This window comes from Microchirus variegatus, assembly GCF_963457635.1.
Source record: "Microchirus variegatus genome assembly, chromosome: 10".
Lineage (NCBI taxonomy): Eukaryota > Metazoa > Chordata > Actinopteri > Pleuronectiformes > Soleidae > Microchirus > Microchirus variegatus.
In genome coordinates, this window is record NC_139811.1 from 20,010,452 (window position 1) to 20,035,398 (window position 24,947).

Sequence of the window (24,947 nt, forward strand, 5' to 3'; positions counted from 1 at the left end):
TGTCACGTGAAAAAGGATATAAGACACACATACAACACCTTCTTTTAGCCTCTGTATACACGTTTTAAAGCGGACCTAGACCGGAAGTTCCAATTAACGCTGTTTTTTAGTGTGTATCTGTGTCATTACCTTGTTTAAGAAGCCCTGAAGGTTCTAAACAAACAGTTCAGCCACTGCTGAGAACGCGGTGTTTTATTGTAATCTCGCACTCAGCGAGATCTCTGAAAAAACCCGGTCCGGTTACGTAAACAGCAGTTCTCCTGAACAGCAGATCCTCCTGCTCCGGGCACTAGTCAGGGTACATCCGGTTGCGTACATTGAACCGCAGAAGAAGAATAACGTCTGTTGTGGAGGTGTTTCACGAGTGACAGTGTCTTCTGACTCTGGGTCTGACTCCGGGTCAAAGTCATAAAAGGGACTGTAATGGGGAGTCGTGAAGAAGCTATTTTTAAACACTGTTAAAACAATGTTTTGATAACGAGTAGCAGTGCATCCATCGTTCCAGTGGGGGGAGCTGCGCTTCTGAGAGCGGGTGTGCTGATTATGTCACTTCCGGGTATTGGCCAATCACAAGACAGTTGGGAAGGCTCTACGCTGGCTGGCCAATCACAACACACTCTGTCTTCTGGGGGTGAGATTTATGTCTGAAATATCGCGGCTCAGCACAGCGTCAGAAAAGACAGATTTCTATCGGCTCGTTACAGCAACTAGGAGGTTTTTGACCATAAAAACAAGTTAATGTCTGTAAGTAAACCTCCATAACTCACATATATGTGCAACAGGACCACTCTATGTGAGCTGTAAACATCCTGTACCCAAAATGTATTGAGGTTTGGTTGCAGCTGTGAAATTCTGATTTTTCCAGTTTCCTCTACTTCATGTGTAAAAGTGTAAAATGTAGATATGCAAAACAAATAAATAAATAATGGGAGGAGATTAAACTCATTTGTAGGCGGCGGACGTTTCCAAGGAGCCACTGAACTCCCGGCACTGAAAGTGCCCACTTTGACTGCATTAAACTTTCACACGACTCTTCATTAAACAAAGCTGAGTGGAAAGTTGAGGCCGGGGAAAGACAGACGGAGTGAAACGTTACCTGTCGGACAAAGCTGTTGGAGGTGGTGTCGGAGGAGGTGCTTCCGTCTGAGCGCTTAAACCTGCCCTTCCTCTTGGCATACTTTCCCTGTAACACAGACAGGGGAAGGGAAGGGAAGGGAAGGGAAGAGGATTTGGGAGGAAAAGAAAGAGAGAGAGAAAAAAAAAAAGGTTAATTATCCTGATCCATAAAAACATCTCGACGTATTACTTGGAAAACCACATTGGGAGAGAGCACAATAACCATCCAGAGTTGACTCAGAGTTTGCTAAAAGCCTCTGAATTCAATCAAGCGGTCAGATAGAACCAGAGATGAGGCAGCGCATGAGTCCCAGACCACACAGGAAGTTGCCCAGAGAAAATGTGTCTACTGTGTCCATGAACCGTCTTCATTACTTCTCATTTTTCATGTTTTGATGCAAACTGGGACCTTGTAATCTGATTGGCAGCCCCCTTGGCAAACGGCCTATCCGGGTTGGACAGAGGCCACACATTGCATTATGGTCCCCACTCCGCATGCATCGCCATGGTAACGCAATGCAGACTAATCAAATTTGTTGGCAATCGGAAAAGTGACTCTGTTGTTCTTTGAATGTGGAGGAAAAAAAAAAGAAAACAAAGAGGGTTGGTCAGAAATAATTCAGATCATCTCTGGTTTCATGTTATATGTCATGTTTTAACAGACAATAATTCTGCACTTTCCTGTTGTTTTATTTCATACCAGAATGAGTGGTTACACATGGGATTTTTTAACCATTCCCAGTGCTGTGAGTTGATCCGCCTCGTGGCGTTTATCTCCATTCAAATGATCAAGTAAGGATCAGGTTCTCACTGATGCAGACTGGAGCCAAGTCTGATAAAAACCCACATGCATCACAGGTGACATTTGACCCAGGAGTGAATGTCAAATAAACACATTCTCATTAAAAACCCATTATTTAAATGAGATTCTGAACATTCATTAAGCAGGAGCCAGAAAACATTTCTTGAAAAGAGATGCTGGAACATACAGTTATCTATCACCACACTTGACGCTTGGGTAAACACTTTATCCACAACTGCTCACACAAACTAGCCTTCAATCGCTCAGCCTGCTCACACATTCACCAGAGTCTGTTTCAAATCTGAGTGAAAACGTACCAATCCCTATGTAACCGAGTTATGAAACCGACAAGGAAGAGAAACGTTCATTCATAGCTTATAGTAGAATTGTGGCCAATCAGGAAAAAAACAATAAGGAAATGAATGTTGGTAACACGCAGTACATTTATGACATCAGAAAAAAGACAAAGTATTGTAGGTCCAATCAAAAAAGACTTAAAAACATATGAGAACACGTTCATCTGACTTAAATTACACAGACTATCACATCCAATTAATGCAATTGGGAGTCAAATTCCGATTGCTGCACATGTTCAATCCACAGAATAAGAAGACAAAGACAGTAACAAGAAGACAGAAACAAGAAAAGCATAGGAAAATTCAGACCGGTGTGATTTTTGGAGACTGAGGTTATGTAGGAAGAGCAACCTTATAAAACAGGTTTCTTTGTAAGTTCTGCCCAAGACTGGCCAGGTTGTGTTCAGGACTTCTTATAATTACTAACATGCTGTAAATCAGACATTTTTACTCGACAGTAAACACAGAGAAATTTAAAGTTGAAATTGTCACATCCGCATTTTTTTAAATAAAGAAAATCCTCAAGTTTGAGATCTAATAAAAGCAACATTTTCCATACGTTCTGAAAAAGACTATAAAGTTGTGTTCAGTACATCTATGACGATTAGCATACTGGTAATAAAACACTTGTACTGTACAATTTTGGAGATATTTCAAGTAGAAATTGCCACATTTGCACTTTTTAAATACAAAAAAGTGACTCGGTCGTACTCGAGACATCTATGGTCATTAGCATACTGGAAACCAGACATTTTTACTGTACGGTTGGAGATAATAAAAAAACTAAATTTTACATAAGTTCTTGACAAAACTGACTTCTAGCAAATAGGGATGTAACGATGCATCGTGACGCGATTACAAATCTGCGGGGGTACAAATGCGTGACGAATCAGTGAAACATATGTAAATATTGCAAGAGACTGCTAACATATAGCGGCAACACAAGCAACATGCAGCAGCATATTTTAGCTGCCGCCACCACAGTGAGAAGCAAAGTAACGTTACGCCACCTCGTGAGCGAAAAAAAAAGGGGGCAAACCACCCTGACGAGAGGCTTTGCATCTCCTCTCCCCCATAACAACGCAAGAGCGCAACCGGGGCAATTGGTTATTTTATTGGAAAAGATTTGAGGCCATTTTCCGTCATAGAAAATGAGGGCTTTCGGGTGTTGGAGCCAAGATAGCGCATCCCGTCACGACAGCACTTCAGCCAGGTGGTCGTGCCAAAAAAATACCAGGAGGTAAGAGCTCATGTGGTTGAGATTCTCCGGGGGGCTGATACTGTGTCTATCACAACCTACGGGTGGACATCTAGAGCCACGCAGAGTCACTATAACTGCTCATGTGATCAATATTTTATACTCTTTTGTTATTTAAAATATTTAATTACACCAGTTTACTTGCAAGAGTGTTTCTAAAGTATTGTGAACTGTATCGAGTCGTGAGTTGAGTGTATCGTTACATCCCGACTAGCAAACTAGAAATCAAATATTGCTGTTTTACTAAAATTTCAAATAAAAAGTCCCACAGTCACACTTTTTAAATCCAAAAAAAACAACAACCAAGTTCTAATTTGGATTAAAATTTTAAAATTTAGCAAGCTTGACTGCAGTGCTACAAGAGGGACATTCTTCATTTAATGCATTCGTCTTCCATTGGTGCTTGTGCACTGGGAAAAGGACAGCCATCTAATTAAACTGTAGCACAACTAAACTGAGCACGGTGGAGCAGAATGTATGTGACTTTAAATAACACATGTGGATGTCTGGAAACCTTAAGCCTCCTGCTGCTTGCCTTGTTTAACAGCTGAGATCCACAGACGGATATGAAGCACAGCCAACAGTGATCCCTGATGGGTTTTCACTGTCACATCACGCACATCACAACAGTTGAGACTGAGGCCCTCAGCTGAACGACGCTGTCCTGTGACTGTCTGCCTGCATTTCAAACAAACACGACCTGTACTGTAACACCAGCACCGACTGGTGCGAAGACGAAAAAGCAAACCTCACACTGCAACGGAGCGGGTTTTCAGTGTTCACGGATCAACCACAGGAAAAACAAATCTGTTACACACTCCTACTCCAAAAAAAAACACAGCTCACATTTTAAGAGTGGATTTTATTTTACAAAAGCATCCTCACACACTCAGTTAAACGCCGCTGGATCATTGTTCTTCAAAAGATACCTGGAGTGGAGTCTTGGATGAAACGGACGTGTTTATTTTGACTGAAATTGCGATTACGATGTATTCTCATTTTAAATTATAATGATATTTGAGCAGATCTGTGAGAAACAACAACGTTTTTCTTCAGTCAGTAGAATATGACGTGTACAGGTCAGGATAATGTTAAATTAAAAAAGGTAATTTCACACACTTTTTGGCTTAAAGAAATGATGCGCCTCCTGCAATTTGGAAATTGCAGTTTAATTAACTGCAGTTCAATGAATTGCTCAAACCTCTCCATCTCCCACCACTTTATCCTCCACATGAGGCTCGCTGGCTCCAATCCCAGCCGACATAGGGCGAAAGGCGGGGAACATCCTGATCAAGTCACCAGTGCATCACACAGCCACATATGGCGTTTTTCCACTACATAGTACCGCCTTGCCGCGCCTCGCCTCACCTCTACACTGTTTGGTTGGTTTTTCACAGCACCTACTCAACATGGGCGGAGTCATCACTGCACGGCTGTATGAAACTGCCGTGACTTCATTTTACACACACAAACTAGTGACTTGTAAAAAAAAAGAAGTTGTTTTCAGTGTAACTGAATCATTAGAAACCAGTTAATTAAAAATATTAGTTTAGTACTTCCTGCACGAAGAGAACACAGACTCCGTCTGACACAGTCACTGAACTGAAACACAGCAGCAAGGGTTTGTGACGTGGCTCGTTGCTCGCGCAGTGCTGTTGCTAAATACACCAGACTCCCCTGTTTATGAGATTTTAGTAGTTCTGGGCAGCGGTTAACGGCGTTAACAGCATCAATGCTAATGCATGACGCGTTTCAATGGCGACTGACTGGAAAAAGATGTGCGTGACGTCATGTTTACGTTAAAAGCAGTCTCTAAAGTAACGCTAAACTTTAAAAACAGAGTCACACATACGCAGTACACAGGCACGCTGGTTATTTGTAGTGCTGACAGACCGCTCCAGTTCAACTGTAGGCGCGCTAACCGGTGCTAAAGGAGCTAACAACGCTAACTGGTAAACGGTGTCTGGACTTCAGTGACGTCAAGCGTGTCTTTTTCCGGTCAGTCGCCATGGAAACGTATCATGCGTTAACGTTGGTGCAGTTAACGTGCCCAGCACTAGATTTTAGACATTTCCGCGCTAAATGTTGGAGATAAACCCACGTTTTTCAGGATTGTTAAGTCTTTCTACAGTTCGGCATTGTTCGGTTTGATTTTTGCGCCTCTTCCTGTGACCGCTCACTGACCAATCGGTGGTCGGCAGTCATAGTATCGGCTCAGGTCGCTTGGAACCTCGCCAGAGCAGGTGCCAGGTACCATCACTAATGGAAAAGCAAAATAACCGTGCCGTGCCAAGGAGAGTCGCGCTAGTGGAAAAGCACCAACAGAGACAACCTCTCAAACTGTCTCACACTCACACCTGCAGTCAATTTAGAGTGTAGAAATTTGTCTAATCCGCAAATCTGAATGTTTTTGGACTGTGGATGGAAACCGGAGAACCCACAGCAAACGGTGAGAACATATAAACTCTCACCTGGCATCAATAAATTATAAAGAAAATGAATGACAACAGTCTAGAATGACATCGTTTCCTGTCATATCGAGCTGAAATCCCAAGTAAAAACACAAACATTCATAATCTCAAGCACAAACATCTAAAAGGAAAATGTGTAAACTTCTAGAAGAAAACCAGCCATACGTTTTACGTCAGCGCCTTTTTAACACAACAGTGAGGCGAGAACTTCGTGCACGTCGCTGTCATTTTACACTGAAAAACAACAGCTTCCTCCACAAATGTCCTGCCGCGGACAGTGGACTCGATGCACTCGATAATGTGGGATGTTAAGCAGCTCCGGTGATTCATTTCAGCCTTTAGCTGTTACGCTGATCTTGTGTGTGTGTGTGTGAAACCTCATTGAGGATTCTGCTTTGTGCCTGTGGAGTCATCTCAGCCGGACGCCTCCTTCCTCAGAGAGAGTGCTCACAAGAACTAAATCATCTCCCTTTATAAGAGACAGTCTGAGTAACTGAGGATTGATGAATATCTAAAGGTTTTCAGACGACTTTGTAACCCTTTTCCAGCTTTACCTCATCTAAACCCTGTTTTTTTGTGTGCCTCAGACCAGCAGCACGTATACAGACAGCATGTCCAGTGAATATAAATTCATAAATTAGCCGTATCTCCACTCTGGCTTGAGTAAACTTGCAATCTCCTGACTCCACTTACAGTATTTCTTACAGCATTAACCTTGACGTTCACACACTTTTAAAATGAATTGAAAGGGGAAAAACACAATGATTTGTGTGTTATTGATAATTACAGTTTAACAGATTTCACACCAGGTTATGTATTTTTTTTCCTGGGACAGCAGGATAAGATTAAGTAGGTTGAAGGATATTTTCAATGTCCTTATTTTGAATTGGTACATTCCATATTTTATTTATAGTTATTATGGCTTGCAGCCCACATGAGACAGTTAGCCCTTTAAGGTACACACCAAGGAAAAAGCAAAATAATTTCTTTACATTTTTTTTTTTTTTTGTGTTTACTTGATTATGATAACAATAATGACAATCAATATATATATTATTTTTTTATTAGACCATACAGTATCACAGATACAGGCCTCTACCAAACGGTTGATAAGTCTGTTCATAATAGACCTGGTTTGCATAATTCATAAAGTACAACATTCAGAACAAGTGACATTAAGTGTTAGTGAGTTCTCAGCTTTTTTTGATTTTGATTTTTCAATGAGATATAGTGACTTAAAGTGTGGTCGACCAAATGGTTGAGTAGTACCTTAAAGGGCTAAGTTGATGCCGTCCAAGGTTTCCAACGTGTTTAGCACAAATTCTGCTTATTATTTTATTATCCAGTGATTGTTATACTAAATGAACGCGCATTGGCTATTAGGATCTTGTTGATACTGTATGCCACAGTTTGATCAGATGTGAAACAGACCACAACTCACAAGATACAAAACATGCTTAGGACAAATCTCCAGTCAAACTCTGGAACCTGAATGAATACACTGAGTAACAGAGATTCATCCATTTTGTCCACACCGTTTATTCTTTGAGGGTCACAGGGGAACCAGCCGCTGACAGCGAGCACAGGAACAGGTACAAGCTGTTGACGTGGCCTTCTGGATGCATAACAAAGCCCAAGTGTCGGGATTCCGTCGCACACGTCACAAGCAAGTCCGAAGTCATTCTTGTAAAAAAAAAATCAAACAAGTCAAGTCGAGTCTCTGCTTTAAATCAAGCAAGTTACAAGTTTCAAGACGTATGAATATAGAAGATAAAGATGATTTCCCACATTTAAATATGCAAAAAAAAAAGTCATTTTGAACTGCTAGAGTTTTATTTGTCACAGCAACACTAGAAGCATTACTCTCATTACGCAAAAACATAAATTTGAAAAAAAAAAATCAAACCAAAATGTAAACAATTACCTTAAACCATGTTAATCCATTTCAAATATTATTATAAATATATTAGGCTAAAACACTTATGACCAACTTTGGACTGTGGTGTTGGTGTCGCTCGGGTTGCCAGGTATGTACGCAAGGCATCAAAAGCAAACACCAAGTGTTTTCTGTAACGTTAACTCTCAATAATTCAGAAGTCAAGACCTCAAATTTGAGACTCAAGTCGACTTATTAAGTCTGTCCCCCACTTCTGCAAACCCCAACTGTGAAGCCTCAAAATTTGTGATTTGACCAGCACAGATTCTAAATGCAGAAGTTCACGAACGTCAACCTACAACCAGGTCGTGGTGTCCACTCATACGTCCTGTGAATTTAGAATTTTGAAAATTGACATCATGATCTACTGAACAAGACCTAAAACTAGCAAGTGAGACTCTCGACTCCTCAGGTAAATGTTCACTGATGTTATAACTGAAGTGAGAAGACTACTTTGAGATATTGTTACACACAGTGTAGGGAAAAGTCTCTGTAAATGCTGCAATTAGACATAAAACGCCTCAAAAGTGTAGAACAAATGTCAAAGAACAATTTCAAAGAGTTCACACAATGCTGAGAAAACTTGCTCGTCTGTTGGTTAATGCAGGACAACTTCTGTTTCCACCACATAAGAGCAAAACACGCTGCAACAATAGGCTCAAACATTCGTTCTATATGTGTGTATGTTTTTATGTTGTGTATGTTGTATTTACCCACAATGCCCTGCGTTGTAGTCCGCCTCCTGCACGTGGTTCACTTGAAGGGAACCGAGACCTACGTTTTTAGGCGGAACAGAGTTCGCTTCTTTGGTGCGCATCAGAGTTCGGTTGCACATTCACACCTCCCCAAACGAACCGGACTATCCGAACAAACGAACCGAGGTTCGATGAAGGAGAGCTGGTGTGAATGAAACCCTAAAACAACCACAGTGGACCAACGTGCTGTACAGAATAACTCATAAAAGTCATAGCTCAGCACATGCGAGGTGATAAGAACCATCTAAAACAACTAAAATACATTAAAAAGGCATACATATGTGGATAAAAGTAAGAGCCAAACAAGGAACTGCGATAAAAACAGATCAAATAAGATAAAAGACACATTGTTTATGTTCACAGAGACCAAATAGAGGCAGAACAATAACAACAGAGAGCTCCATAAGTTGCAGAGTGCAGCTTTAAGCAAAACTTTCTTTCTTTCTTCAGTTTCCATGACTTGTACACACACACGCACGCATGCACGCACACACGCACACACACACACACACACACACACACACTGTTACACAGTCATCCTTTTGTCACGACGCTTCCCTCTGTGGAGACGCTGCTCTGCCACCAGATATCACAGCAATTAAAATGTTAGAACTCTAAAATCAGACTAGTGTCATCTTCAATGACGTGTTTGTGTTTGTGTGTGTGTGTGTGTGTGTGTGTGTGTGTGTGTGTGTGTGTGTGTGTGTGTGTGTGTGTGTGTGTGTGTGTGTGTGTGTGTGTGTGTGTGTGTGTGTGTGTAGTCATCTCTCTACAGCTACTGTCTATGCATGCATGTTTGGAAAAGAAAAGAGAGCGGGTCATGATCAGTGCCGAGTGATGGGGCAGGTTCCTGTCAGCAAAGGGCAGGGAAATGCCAGAGGAAGTGCGGTGGGGAGGCTTCCTGTTGGTAAACATCCACCCAGATTAACAGCGTAATTAACGAGGGTGTGTGTGTGTGTGTATGTGTGTGTGAGAGAGAGAGAGCGGGGGGGGGGGGCAGGTGTGTGTCACTTGTACTCCAACATAGAATCACATACGTGATCATAAAACTCAGTGGGGGAGTAATAATGAACATGTAACTATCGCCAAGGAAACAAGACAAGAAAACAGGACAAGTTACAGAATCACAGCGGTTTGATCCATTTATCGTGCACATATCAAAGGAACAAGAAAAGCTGCACAAAAAACAAAAAGACCTGTAACATAATGCACAACTTGAGCCAATTATGAAAAATAGTAAGCAATAAATCCCAAACTAAACTCGATTTGACAACGTCGCTTCAAGATGCCCAAAAGTCATCTTGAAATCCATTTAACTTTTCCACAATTTACTAAAGAAAATGATCACTGACAAATGATCTGATTGTAACAGATGAAAATGAATATTAAGATACAAAAACTACCATGTGTGCATGTGAACACATGGTTTCACACTACTGAACTGGGTAAAAGTTCTCTACAGGTATTCTAGCATCAAAACTTTGGACACTCTAAATGGTCTTTGTCTCCATATGTCTGCCCTGAGACGGACTGGCAACGTGTCCATCCACCATTGGTCCTATGTGAGCTGGGTTTGGTTCCAGCTCCTGCGCAAACCCTCACGTGGAGGACAAAAGTGGTACGCAAGCTTCCTCTGGTGGTAGTTGGAGGAAAATCGGAAATACTTTGGCGTAGAAAATTGAACAAATAAGTCACTTTATCTCTCGCTCCATCTTCATCTAACTTCACTATACCAGTGTGTGAAGTGCATGTGAGGAAGAGGAGGACGATAAAGGAGAGCAAATGATCTCATCAGGAATAAATCTGCCTCCTGTGAAAAGTCTGTAGCCGACTTTGCTCGACATATTTCGCTGATCTGGTGCGTTACTTTCAAACGTAGGTGAAAATTAGATGCGAATGCACCAACAATCCAACACAAATGGCTGCAAAGAGTTTGGATGGAGTACGACTGAAAACACAAAGCAGTGCCCACCAAAAAGCTTAAGAAGTAAATTCTACTGCTTAAAGAAACACATTCATTAGGTCATTTGACGGGATGAACACCTCATTATTATGTCATTTCTGTTTGTGAGAACATCAACAACAACAACAACAACAAAATGCTGAGTTTGCAGCTGAATTATCAGCATGTAATAATAATCTGTCACTTTTACTGAGACGTTCAGCAGATCGTCTTCTTCTGTGGTGAGAAGACGCCGTCAAACACTCAAACCGCCTCCTTCAGGACATTACCATGTACCAGTGTGACCTGCTGCAGGTCTCTATGAACTTTATAGATCTAATTGAGCAAAAAGGTACCACACACACACACACACACACACACACACACATACACTTCCACTTCCTGCTGCCTGTCACAAGGAGGAGGTCCATCTGTTTCTCACCACAGCCGTTCAGCAGATAAAGATCTAATTTCTAAAAAGAGCCAGAATGAGGTGAGGTGGAGAGAGAGCAGGATGGAGACAGTGGGACATCCAAAGTGGACGCAGGAGGAACTGGGAGAGATGAGATGAGAGAGAAGGAGAGTGGGAGTAAAAAGGAGAGAGAGAGAGAGAGAGAGAGAGAGAGAGCAGGACTTGGCATGGTTGGAAGCACTGGTAGTCTGTGGTGCACAGTGTGTGTGTATGTGTGTGCGTGCGTGTGTGTTTTCTCCAGAGAGACAATGACTGAGCTCAGCGTGGGTGTGCTTGTTCTAGATATTTTCATCGCGTGGTGTTTTTTTTTAAATATTTTTCCTCTTTCATCCATTTAAGCTGTTATGACTAAACATGCCCACGACATCATGTCACATCCCTGCAGTTTATTTGTGGCTGTGAAAAGCCTGACACCATCGCAAAAGTGAAGGGATACCATTGTGGAATATATATATATGTATATATATATACATATATATATACTGTATGTATATAAAAGGGAAACATGAAGGAACAAGGGTGTGTGAGGGTGGGTGTGTGTGCGTTAGATAACACACAGGGTTTGATGTCAAAGTCGAGGAACCAGAACATGAGTGAACTATTTAATAAATTCATTAATTTTTTTTTTCTTTGGTTAGACGTCACAAACAAGTTGGTCCAAAGGTCATTTCACTACAAAGCTCCACTGTTTTTTTCTTTTCTGCAGCTTCAATCTTCTGTAACTCAAATTTGAATTATTTGGTGTTAAATGTCTTATTTTTTGTGTGTTTAACAGCTGATGCCTGGATGATGGGGGAGGGTTTGAGAGCAGCTTGTCTAAGTGTTATATATGTTTGTTATGTAATGTTTATATATATATATTTCTTTTGTGTAATTGTATATGTGTTAAATCTGTGAATACATTAATTCCACCAATTACTCAAATTCTCATCAGGTTATTTTTTTTTTTTTCGTTATTTTTTTTAAAACATGATTGACATGAAATTGAAAATGAAATGATGAACATTTATTTGTGCGTAACATCCAATCGATTAATGATTGACTGATTTCACCGAGAACCAATGAGCGTAAAGCACAATAACAGCCGTTACATCATGTCCTCACATATGGATACACACAAACACAGGCTAAAAAACACACACACAACTGTACAAATAACATGCTTCACATGTGCTGCTGATGAAATAAGAGACATATTATTATATATCACACACACACACACACACACACACACACACACACACACACACACACACACACACACACACACTGATTCTTCGTCTTCCTACATGATATTCATCAGCGCACGAACAACCTGTTAATCTAAAGGAGTGAACGCGTCTCACTGTTAGTGAGAAAAAAGCCTCTTTATAATAAAAGCACTGAGTAGTTCGTGTGTCTTGTGTCCTGATTGTGTTTCTCAGCGTGTCAGTCTTACCTGTGTGTGTGGATGATGGTCGAACATGTCCATTTGGATCTCCTGGGTTGAGGTCGAAGGCGTCCTGGACATACTACTTTTCTGTACCATTGATTTAACTTTTTCTTTTTTTCCTTTTCCTTTTTTAAATATATATTATTATTATTATTATTATTATTATTACTGTTGTTGTTGTTTTAATCTATATTCTCGGTGTATGACGGTGTCGACAGACTCATCTTCCTGTTGTGGTGGAGAGACGGTGGAGCCGCTGATGAATCTGAGCAGCACTGCTGAAATAATTGCAACAGCTGCCTCCCTCCAGCCTATAGCAGTGCACACTGGCGCACCAGGCTTTTTACGCCGCTGTCAAGTCCGCGGAGTGACGCAAGTGTGCGGATTTCAAAATAAAGCTCTGTCAAAAGGGGAAGGTTTGGGGGCTGGGGGTGACACACCATTATGACAAGCAGAGGTGTTGCAGTCGTAAGTGTTGTAATGTAACAAAGTACAAATACATTGTTATTGTACTTAAGTACAAAATTCACATATCTGTACTTTTACTTTGTTATTTAGATTTCGAGCAACTAATCCACCACATTTCCTCTAACTGTTACTTGTTGCTACCAAATAAATTCCGAAGAAGAAGAGTTGGTATTTTCTAGTCTACCATGAGCTGCTAATACTACAGTTTACGCATTCATGGGTTTAAGTGTCTTGCTCAAGGACTAGACTAGCAACCCAGGAATTGAACCCACAACCTTCCAGTTGAAAGACAACTCGCCCTACCACTGATCCACCATGGCTACTACTACAAAGCTACTTTTGATACTTAAGAACAGTTAATGTCATATACTTTAAGACTTTTACTTCAGTAATATTATAAAATGTGACCTACTTCTATCAAAGTCATTTTTCTGGTAAGATACTTGTACTTTTACTCAAGAATCCCATTAAGGTACTATACGACCGTTAAGGTAAGATACATTATCTGGTATTAATCTTATTTTTCTTTGTTTCCGAATGATGATTTTAAAAAATCAAACCATTTTTTATTTTTTTATTGCCAGGTAAAGTTTACGCAACACTAGGTTGTGTAGGGCGATATGATACAATCGTTTGGCTGTCGAACAAAATGTAAATATTTGAAATTGATGATATTTTGAAAACAAAACATTAGGGTAAAATTAGTAATAAATTACCTGTATTTGTTTATAAATATAAATAATGATAGATTTGTGTGTATGAAATTTATATCACATTTCACAGACAGAAATCTGTTTTTTTTGGTTTTTTTATTAAAAGGAGTTAAAAATCTAACACAACATATTACATATACATATAGATAAGTAGTAGTAGTAGTGTGTATAGGTGAACCTATACGGGATATTATATAGCTTAGTCCTCCAACAGTGAGACGTGCTTTTATTTTGAAGGCAGTATCCTGTCATTTCCCTTTCGGTCTTGTCGTTTTCTTTCTATCTTGACGCAGCTTGTGTGTGTGTGAGCTCCACAGACTCCAGCTGGGAGCCGCGGTCCACGCCCCGCTGAACAAACCCCACCTTCACTGATCGACTGATGAGGAGGAAACAGCAGAACCCTGGTGGACGAGGAGGAGGAGGAGGAGAAGGAGAAGGAGGAGGTGGTGAGAGTGTGGTCAGACTGACACTGGTGCTGCTCCACACTGAGATCCAGAGTCCTGATCCACTGGTGGGCTGTAATGATGTGAGAACTGTTCAATTTCACAGTTACTTTGTTGCAGCTGCAGGGGAGGAGGCCCAGTGTCTCTCTCAACTGTCCATGTGATGAAAAAGTGATGTGGCCATGACCAAAAATATACACTAAAGCCCCTGCAGCAGCTCCAGGGACCATCCACAGGGACTGAGTGCTGAATAACAGGAACGAGACAAATGCTCCTGGGGTATTTTTTAAATTTACTGCAGGGAAATTGTTTTGTGTAAGATGTTTATACTCCATTTTGTGTGCTCCTTTTTGTGGATAAAGACAGCAAAACATAAAAAATATATTATACATACAGAAAAGTGAGACATGAATGAAAACGCTTTGTGATACTATTTTTTTTTACTATGTTTATATTTGTCCAAATCCTCATCCCTGCTTCAAAAAGAATTGGTGGACTCAAACAGAGGACTCCTCCACCCACCACTCCTTTTTCCTAAGCATGTCAGGGAACCTACCAGGAAAAATGTTGCTCTTCTTCATTGTCATAGTAAGGTCTTGCTTCAAAAATGCAAAATACAAGCTGCAGCTGGTGATGAAAAAAGATGACGGCTTCCGGAAAACAAGGTCCTTGCCTGTGCAGCACATAGAAAGGGCTCATAAAATATGTTCATGTGAATAAACGCTCTCTCTACAGGTCACCAGTTTGAATCCCAGGTTGGACTGAGGGCGTTCTTTATGTGTTGAGTTTGAACGTTCTCCCTGTGTGAACGTGGTTCTCTACAGGTATTCTAGCGTCAAAAGTTTGGACACTCTACATTGTCTTATGCTGCGTTCCAGAGCCCATCCAAACAAATGGGATGTGGGATTTATCCTACCTGAATTTTACTAGCTCCTACTTCAAAGCATTCCAGCAATTGAAGTCGAATGTTAGAAAACAGTGACGATCGCGGCGCTTTAGAATTATGTTTGAAGAGGCATTTTGACTGTCAGCAATTCAGTCTACTTACATAAATAAGCAAGCCGTATATGTAAAAGCGATACATATAACGTCATGAGTATACTTTTACCGTAGCCCTACATATCTTCATGGTAACGGATAACAACAACGACATAATTTCACGCCATAACATGAAAAACAAGTTGTGATAAAATTGCTGTGTCTAAAACAAGTCTACACGCAGAAAAGTAAAGTTTGTAGCCTATTCATGTGACCGCCATTATTCTCCGACATCATTTTGGTGAAGTCGGGGTAGGTCGATCAGCCCCGACTTCGCGAGTAGGAGGTCCCATGCACTTTGACAGGCATTCCAGTGCACTTTTTGTAGTTGGAGGTAGGATAAGTCCCGCGTCCAACTGGTTTGGATGGGCTCTGGAACGCAGCACTTGTCTCTATATGTCTGCCCTGAGACGGACTGGCAACGTGTCCATCCACCATTGGTCCTATGTGAGCTGGGTTTGGTTCCAGCTCCTGCGCAAACCCTCACGTGGAGGACAAAGCGCTTGACAATGAGTGACTAATTTATCCCTGAGACCAGCTTATATTCTCTCACTCACTCGTAAACAGAGTGACACAGACCATCTGAAGACAACTGCAGAAATAAAGACAAAAAAAACTTTTAAGGCCGCGCGGCAAACGATGATATCATGTTCATCGACTAAGTGAGTCTGAGTAAACAATGAGGATGATTCATCCTCGTCCACCTCTCACACAAATCACCCAGAGAGGTGAAGGGAAATCTCTGGGAGCTGATTCTGATGCCACTCGACCGAACACCCACAAGATGATGATGATCCTCTCTGTAGCTGTAGCGCATACGTACTTCCGGGAGAAATGGGTGGGAGGACGCCCAGTGTACGATGAGGTATCTATGACGATGTCTCTATTGAGTCCCCAGGTCTCCTGCTGCAGCTGGTCGTCCACATCTGCTTCCAAGGACGACAAAGTGCAGCTGGAAATACGGGAGTTCTCAGTTTGCTCTCCGCTGTTGTCACTCACTTGTGTTTCAGTTCAGTGCTGTTGCCCAAGGTAACTGTGTGAATGGACACTGAGTCAACAGCAGCGTTAGTTTACAGCCATTACGGCGTGTCCATTTAGCTGCTGCTCTGTACTTCTGTAGAGCTGACGTCACGCGGTCCCTTCAGCCAGAATCAAAACAACCACCATTTTGGCAGGAAGTCATGCTGTTCAAACCCATACATGTATATAACCCTTCACTGGATTCACTGTGTTCATAAAAGAGAAAATGGTGTATAGCTGTTGGGGCAAAACAGGACAAGCAAGAGCCTGACTAACTTTAATGTCCTCTTTATTTTACATACTTGTACTGTGATGTACAAGAGCATTTTACGGAGTGGGACAAGGGAAAGATTGTTAGTTTGTTAGAAAGTTTAAGAATTCAGAATACTGCAAGTCTGACTGCTCCAACTTAGAGGTGGATTATATATATATATATATATATATATATATATATATATATATATATATATATTTTAAAACACATATTGTTGTTTTAAAAATATGCAAATTGTGAGAAAATAAACCAGCTCTCATAAAATTGGCCCTGAACAGCAGAGCATCTGAATTTAATAATATATATGTGTAAAATAATAAGTGAATTTCTACTTGAAAGCTAAAGTTAAAATAAAATAAGTTGTTTTCCTGAAACATTGTGTCTAGTGATATAAATGGAAATTAAAAATCAAAATTTTAAAGGATATGGATGGACTAATTATTGTCAATATCCTTAAATACCAACTCTGACTGTCTATAGTCATTACAGAAAGGAGCCGCTAACAAGATGCGTTCAAAACCTATGGTAAATTTCATCACTTCTGCAGGATCTGCAGCAAAGGTATCAAACCCGTGGCTCGAGAGCCACCTGCGGCCCTCCAATCAATTTCATGTGGTCTGCTACTCAATATCAAGTTATATCTGTATGTTTTTTTTCAGTAATAGATTAATTTTGCATCATAAACACATTTAAATATCAAACTATATATTGGTCCACAGACACTTTTATTTTGAAATTCTGCCAAAACACCCCTACTTAAAGCGGACCTAGACCGGAAGTTCCAATTAACGCTGTTTTTTTAGTGTGTATCTGCATCATTACCTTGTTTAAGAAGCCCTGAAGGTTCCGTACATTGAACCGCAGAAGAAGAATAACGTCCGTTGTGGAGGTGTTTCACGAGTGACAGTGTCTTCTGACTCTGGGTCTGACTCTGGGTCAAAGTCATGAAAGGGACTGCAGCGGGGAGTCGTGACGAAACTATTTTTAAACATTGTTAAAACAACGTTTTGATAATGAGTAGCAGTGCATCCACCGGGGAGCTGCGCTTCTGAGAGCGGGTGTGCTGAATATGTCACTTCCAGGTATTGGCCAATCACAAGACAGTTGGGAAGGCTCTACGCTGGCTGGCCAATCACAACACACTCTGTCTTCTGGGTGTGAGAGTTGAGTCTGAAATCTCGCGGCTGGGGAACAGCGTCAGAAAAGAGGATTTCTATGGGCTCGTTTACAGCAACTAGGAGGTTTTTGACCATAAAAACAAGTTAATGTGTGTGAGTAGACCTCCATAACTAACATTTATGTGCAACAGGACCACTCTATGTGAGCTTTAACAGCTTTTTCCCCCTTGAAAAGTTGGACCTTTTATTCACTTGACATGCCCTCTAAACTGACCAGACTAGATGCTCAGTGGACCCCAGGTGAGTTGACTTTGAGACGCCTGACTTACAGCGTGTTCAGCTGAAATGAGCAGCTACACAGTAACAAGATGCATTCAAGGAACCTCTTCACTGTCATCACTGTGTGCAAACTCACATGCAGTCCACTCACTGACTGCTTGCTGCTGCTGCTGCTGCTGCTGCCACCTGGTGATAATAGATGGACCAAAAATGAGGTTGCAGTAGAAGCTTTATGCTCCATAGCAGGATTAAACATACACTGTGATTGTAAAGGTATTTCACAAACATCAGTGATGTAACAATGATAGACTGGAAGAAAAATACAGTCGACATACATTCTTTCACCAGCTCGTGATCTGGTACTTTGGGTTTTTACTTTACTTCCAGATGATGATTTCATTTGGTGTTCTGGGTTATCCGAGGTAAAAGTGCTCCTCATGCTCCCACACAGTGAGTGTGCACTGTTGCCACGGTGACGCTGCTGCCTGACAGTCAAGGTTGCAACAATGGAAACCCTAATGTAGCCAGTCAAATAGCAATGTACCCGTTATTATAAATGTCTTTGTACTAAGGGGCCGCCCCTGAAAAACTCACTTCAAAATTGCGGTAACTTAATTTATGTTCAACTGTCTTGTTTTTAAAGGGACAGTGTGTAATTCAGGGGAATATCTCCACATAATTCAAAATACAAATATGAATATGAATATGAAAGGCAACATAAATACTACACAACATAAAAATAAAACGCATATGTTATTTTGGTCTTCCGCTTTGTCATTTTTTTGTAAAAAAAAAACAACAACAAAAAAACATAGAACCTGGCAGAAAGAATGGCCAGTAGGTGGCCCTTTAATGAAGAGTCAAAAATCAAATGCTGGAAATTTTAAAACTCTCAATAATTAGCTCAAAATCTGACTCACAAATCCAGCTTATTTGCATAATGTGAAAATAAAACAGAACAGGAGGACTGAAATGCACACATACTGTATAAGACAATCTTCCCAAAAGGAAGAGCTTAACAAATCCTGGTTATAATTTTGATATTTTGTCCAATCTTCATAAATCTTGGTTCATACCCACAGGCAACAAAGCCCCATAAATATCAAATATTAATGTGTATGCGGGAACATTTTACTGATTTACAACTCAAGATCCCAAACATGATCAAATGTTACTGATGCTGTTCAGATCTTTCCTTAAGAAACTATGAGTTCACATTGACTGAAATGTGATTGGTCTAATGATTGTAGATGGTTTTAGCTTTTTCACATTGAGTGCAAACACTCAGATATGACTTTTCTTTATTCATAACTTTTCCCCGTGTTGCATATTTTAGACCTCATCTAGACTTGTTACTGGTGATTTTTAAACCACTGATTGTTTGCTAATAAAGGCGTCTTTCACGTCTTAAAAGGGGTGAATTGTGTTAAGATACATTGGTCTTTAAGGAACATAACTTTTTTTTATCTCTGCCTAAGTTTGTAATGATATTAATAGCCTAACAAACAAATTATTACTAATATCTATATATAAGAATAATAATAATTGCATATTGGTATTATTTAGCAAGGGTTTTTGGCATTCAATTTCCTTTTTCATTTGAATTTAAAATCATTTTATTATATATTTGTATGTATAACTGGTAAATATTATATCAACAGTATAAAAAGACAAGATAATAAAACAAATATATAAAATTATCTTACTGGTGCTGCTGGTCTTAACATCGCCTCCATGTGGTCGAATTGGAGAAAGCACCCAGATACTACGTAACCCAGCATGCATTGCAAAAACGGCGGTCGGGGCCATAATTATATAAAGAGGGGTTACATGTTTAAAGTTTTAAAGTAAATCTCGAATTAAATATGCCTCTCGAAATCATGCATGTGTTGAAGCTTTGTAAAATAGTAACGCTTCTAAATGTTTAGGGTGTTTGTAACGTATGGTCGAACAGCGAGCTGTTGGTGTGTAAAGATGGACTCTCCCCTGTAATGGTATCTTCCAGTCCGTCTCTCCAGCCTTCCTTTTCCTATTGAAGTAGCAGCCATGAGGTAGGATTCGAGCCGATGGCACAATAAAAGACAATATTTAGTGGTTAAAATGTACTTCTATCGATCCCTAATGACTCTACTAAGACGGTTGACTGTGTTGTTAGTCGATACTGGACGCGTTTGCTTCAACACACGATTAAAAACCCTACATTTTCACATGTGTTGGTGTAACACGATGTGGCGGACGGAGAGGCCATGTTGTGCTGGCGGCTAGCTCAATGCTACCGGTGCGGCTAACGGCTTCTATCTATATCACCCAAAATAAAATAAATAAAGCGATTAAAAAAGCGGCATAGTTGTGGGTGAAAACAAGTAGAGGATTTACTGTTTAGTTGTTTGAACCGTGTGTTGTCTGTGCGTCTCACAGCATGCTCAGGCTCCAGAAGAGGCTGGCCTCCAGCGTCCTGCGCTGCGGTAAGAAGAAGGTCTGGCTGGATCCCAACGAGACCAATGAGATCGCCAACGCTAACTCCCGTAAGTCGAGTAACAATTGTGTCGATACTTTGTTTTATATGTCTAAGTCTAAATAACTTAGTACTGGTTCTGTCACTGCTGCCATTATAATCACACTCAGGCTAAATGTCTAACGGTCTTCATGTTTAATGGTCGCTCTTGTAAGTAATTTAAACTGTATGATATTGATATGAGAGTCTATTGGTACTCTTGGAGTTGTACAGTACTGGGAGGAATCGCGATTCTCCAAAACCTTAGTTAGGTCTCGGTTCTCGATCTTTTTTTTTTTTTAGCGTAGATCTGCCATTTTAGGCCTGTCTGGTTTACTCTCATTTGATTTATGTCATGATAATACTTTAAAAAAATGTATTCCCTTTTCAATTTTCTACATTGTGTCACGACTGATATAATGGCAACGTACCACACAATTTCATTTTTTCAAACCATACACTGAAATGTGTTTTCTTCAACATACAATTCTAACATAGAAATACAACCAACTTTTTAGTCACGTGATGTCTGTCAAATGTGGAAAAATGGAACAGGTTAACGGATAAATTCTTTAAGACCAACTTAAGGTGCACACATCTTACATGTGCAGTGTTATGGAATAACCATTATGGGCTGAAAAATTTTCAATCAGAAACTCATTTTGAATCATTTATATTTAAATTTAAATGTCTAAACTTAAATAATTCCAATAAAAAACAGAATTTGATAAATTGAATAATTATTGCATTTTTATTTGATTTGAATCTTTGCATTGGAAAATTCTCTTTTTTTATCACATTCAGTTTTCACAATTCAAATTCAGTTTTCAAAATTCAGTTTCAATTTATGTCTGGGTACTAGTAAAGGAAGACCAATTGAACACAGATACACAGGTTTTCGCTTCAGCCAATCGGCACCTACATTTTTGAGCAAGTAAAGCGGACTTTTGGTCATTGTCATGTGAATTTGGCCAGTGATAAAAAAATAAATAAATTTGCTGGTGGAAAAAACACCAAACAATTAAATCAATGATTAAGGGGCCGTCCACATAGAAGCGGGTTTAGTCTGTACACCGCTCTGGTCAGATCAGGATATACTGTTACAAAACTGTACTGCATCAACTTGAAACTGTACTGCTTGGTCAAAGTGTCAATTAGTGACTTTCAGTGACACCTGGTGATTGACCCTCAAACCTCACAGGGTTTTAACAGCTTCCAGGTTCTAAGAAATCAGATCATAATTTGGTAAATGTAAAAGGTAAACTATCATACAAACTCATAGGTCAATAGTTACCTTATCTGTTGAATGTTTAGAATTAGGCAACTTAACATTGGTAACATAAGTGATTATTATATTGTATAAACATAAAACATCCATATTATATACATATGGACATAATATTGGAATTTGAATGCAAATTCCAATATTATGTTTATGTATTTGATTGTTTTTGTTAAATGTTAATTTATTAATCATTCAGTGGTGGTTTTTGTTCTGGATTCATATCGTTTGTTCAGTGTTGTAATTCACCGCCACCTTGTAACTCAATTGCTTCCTTGTGTCTTCAGGTCAGCAGATCCGTAAACTGGTGAAAGATGGTCTCATCATTCGCAAACCTGTTACGGTCCACTCCAGGGCCCGATGCCGCAAAAACACGCTGGCACGCCGCAAGGGAAGACACATGGGTGTCGGTAAGTTGAAATAATCGTTTAACTGATTTTTTTTTTGTTCCTCAGTGTTTTTAGATTTTCCAAATTTAAATGAGACGATGGGTAAAAATGTTTTAACCATTCCAATCAACTGACTAAAGGACCATCTGTGTGGCTCCATATTTAATTAGGCAGTAAGCTGTGTTGTGGAATGAATACCACCTGTAATATATATTATAAGTGTGTACAATTGAGCTTACATGTTTGCTTTATTTTCTCAGGTAAGAGAAAGGGTACAGCCAATGCCCGTATGCCAGAGAAGTTGATCTGGATGCGTCGCATGAGGATCCTGCGTCGTCTGCTCCGTCGTTACAGGGAGTCCAAGAAGATCGACAGGCACATGTAGGTTCATAGGCTTCTTTTGCTTCATTTTCCAGCTTGTGTCAAACTGCTGATTTTAGCTGTTTTTGTCTGTTGAGCATTCTATTAGTGTTATTAACTCTGCCAAGGAGGCTATGATTGTGCCCGCATGTCTGTTTGTGAACCGCAAAGTTGTATAGATCATGATCACACTTTCTAGCAATGTAGAATATGATCATTGTGGGAAGCTTGTTTTTTTTCCATTTGTTGAAATTGGCTGACTTCATGTCAACTGGTTCTCTGAAGTTGTTTTCCAATGTTAATGTGAGGACACGTGTGACACATTGTGTGATCTGATAATTGAATACATCTGTCCTGTCCTGCTGTCCCTCAGGTACCACAGCCTCTACCTGAAAGCCAAGGGTAACGTGTTCAAGAATAAGCGTATCCTTATGGAGCACATTCACAAGCTGAAGGCAGACAAGGCCCGCAAGAAGCTCTTGTCGTAAGTCAACATTCAATTTTGTTTTCATGTTTCGTTCAGGTTCTTTTATTGAGTAGGTGTTGAAACCTTAATGTGAGACAGTAAGGGTTATATTTTTGCAAGATACTTCAGTAGGTCTTGTTAATCATCGATTTGCCTGGGATTGAAAAATTATAAACAAAATTGACCTGTCAGTATTGCATATTATGTATTCAATGATATTTGAGTTAAAAAATGTTTTTAAGCCAGGAGATGATTGTTGTCAGTAAATACATGTGAACGTGAACATCTATCACTTCCTCTTTCCTACAGTGACCAGGCCGAGGCTCGTCGCTCCAAGACAAAGGAGGCCCGCAAGCGCAGAGAGGAGCGTCTCCTGGCCAAGAAGGAGGAGATCATCAAGAACTTGTCCAAGGAGGAGGAAGCCAAGAAGTAATCTGGCTCTGCCTGTACTGAATGACTCTGCCACCAGTCAAGTGCTGACAATAAAAGTGTACATAAAGACACTTTAAGTCTGATGTGCTTCATTGTGGAAATGTCATTAGTAAGAAATAACTAGTTGGGAGGAAAAGTGTTAAAACTTCCAGTGTTAACAAGACAAATGCATCTTTGATAAGTCTTTTCCCACCGTTCATGACGGGGTGTCCACGGGGTCTTACAAAAATTAAAAGTGGGTAAATGAATTATAAGAGTCATTTAATGAGGTATTACATGTTCATTTAATTTGAGTGCAGAAGTATGCATGTATTTTTACAAGCAAACATGCTCGCCCTGCAAGATCGTCTCAAGGCTGTGTGCATCCCGTGACGGCGGATGCACTCCCGGCCTGAAATAATATCAGAAATTGTGCTCTTTAGATTTAATTGCAAACTAAAATTGTAAGTAAATTTTTTGTTGCTGATTCCAGCTTGATGTGGCGATACAGTCTTAAAATATTTTGAGGAGGTCTTAAAAGGGTATTGAAATTAACTTCAGGATTCCTGCAAATACCCTGTATGAATTTTTAATCTGGCTGTGTTCAGTAATCATCAAACACCAATAATGTTGTTTTCTTTAACGGGGAAGAAAATGCAAACTCATCCTTAGTGTCAATTATTCTGATACCAGCTGAAGCAATGAACTGCTTTAATTTCATCAGTGTGGCGGTTGTTCCAAAGTCAGAATCTCTTATCTGTTTAAGCTCAAAACTCATGGTTGGGCTTGATCTGTCATTTGCAAAACATTTTTTATTTTATTTTTTTTACCCCAAAATGCAATTACTTAATTTTAGGCCACCATTTGTTTTTGTCGCAATGCTAAAATGATTATACAATTAATGTTGTGACCTACCCTTGCACTTGAAGGACCCTGGATCTCTTAAAACTGGCGTGTAACACCGATAAATGTGTTATGTGGTGTTTTATTTCATGTCAAAAAATATGCACCCGTTTTATTTAAGACATGCTTGGCCATCACATACACAATTTTGTATGAGATAAACTCTGAGGTTTAAGTCTTACAAATTTAATTCAGCTTAGGCTCCCATTAGGGGTCAGGCTGTCCCTGTGCAGAACCAGTGGTTATTGACTCTGTGTTTATTTATTGTAGTTGAGTGATTGCAGATCTGATCGCTGTTGCGACTGCATGGATTTCACTGCAGGAGCCTCTGCTGCTGGAGCTGAACAACAGCAGAGAGGTCATTGCTCGTAAAATGATTTATTTTGTAGGACAATGATGTCAACGAGCTCAGTGCGAGGGACAGACTTGCATCTCTCAACTCTGACATGGATTTACCACACAGTTAAAAGTGGTTATATATATCTGTACCTTGCCTGCCATCTAGCGGTTACAAATGGTATGACAAATATAGACGTCAATGCAACTGTTGATGGTTTTGCAGCTTGATGATATTAATGCCAGATGATATACAGGTCAATGTTATTCTAGGTACAGCACAGTTATGAGTATTCTTCCTATTGGTCAGTGGTAGATTTGTTTTAGGTCAGTGATAGTTGTGTGTATACATTATGTATGGCTTGCAGCATGAATGCCCCTTATTATCCTAAATGTGTGTATATATGTGCATT

General features: G+C 40.0%; 1 protein-coding gene across 1 annotated transcript; it reads left to right on the forward strand.

Annotated features, from left to right (window-relative positions):
* Nucleotides 1-19,918: 19,918 nt before the first annotated feature.
* Nucleotides 19,919-23,387, forward strand: rpl19 (ribosomal protein L19). The gene is made up of 6 exons (XM_083897058.1): nucleotides 19,919-19,944; nucleotides 20,312-20,418; nucleotides 21,957-22,079; nucleotides 22,319-22,439; nucleotides 22,792-22,902; nucleotides 23,194-23,387. The coding sequence occupies exons 1-6, from the start codon at nucleotides 19,940-19,942 to the stop codon at nucleotides 23,315-23,317; spliced, it is 591 nt and encodes a 196-aa protein (XP_083753184.1). The 5' UTR covers nucleotides 19,919-19,939; the 3' UTR covers nucleotides 23,318-23,387.
* Nucleotides 23,388-24,947: the final 1,560 nt, after the last annotated feature.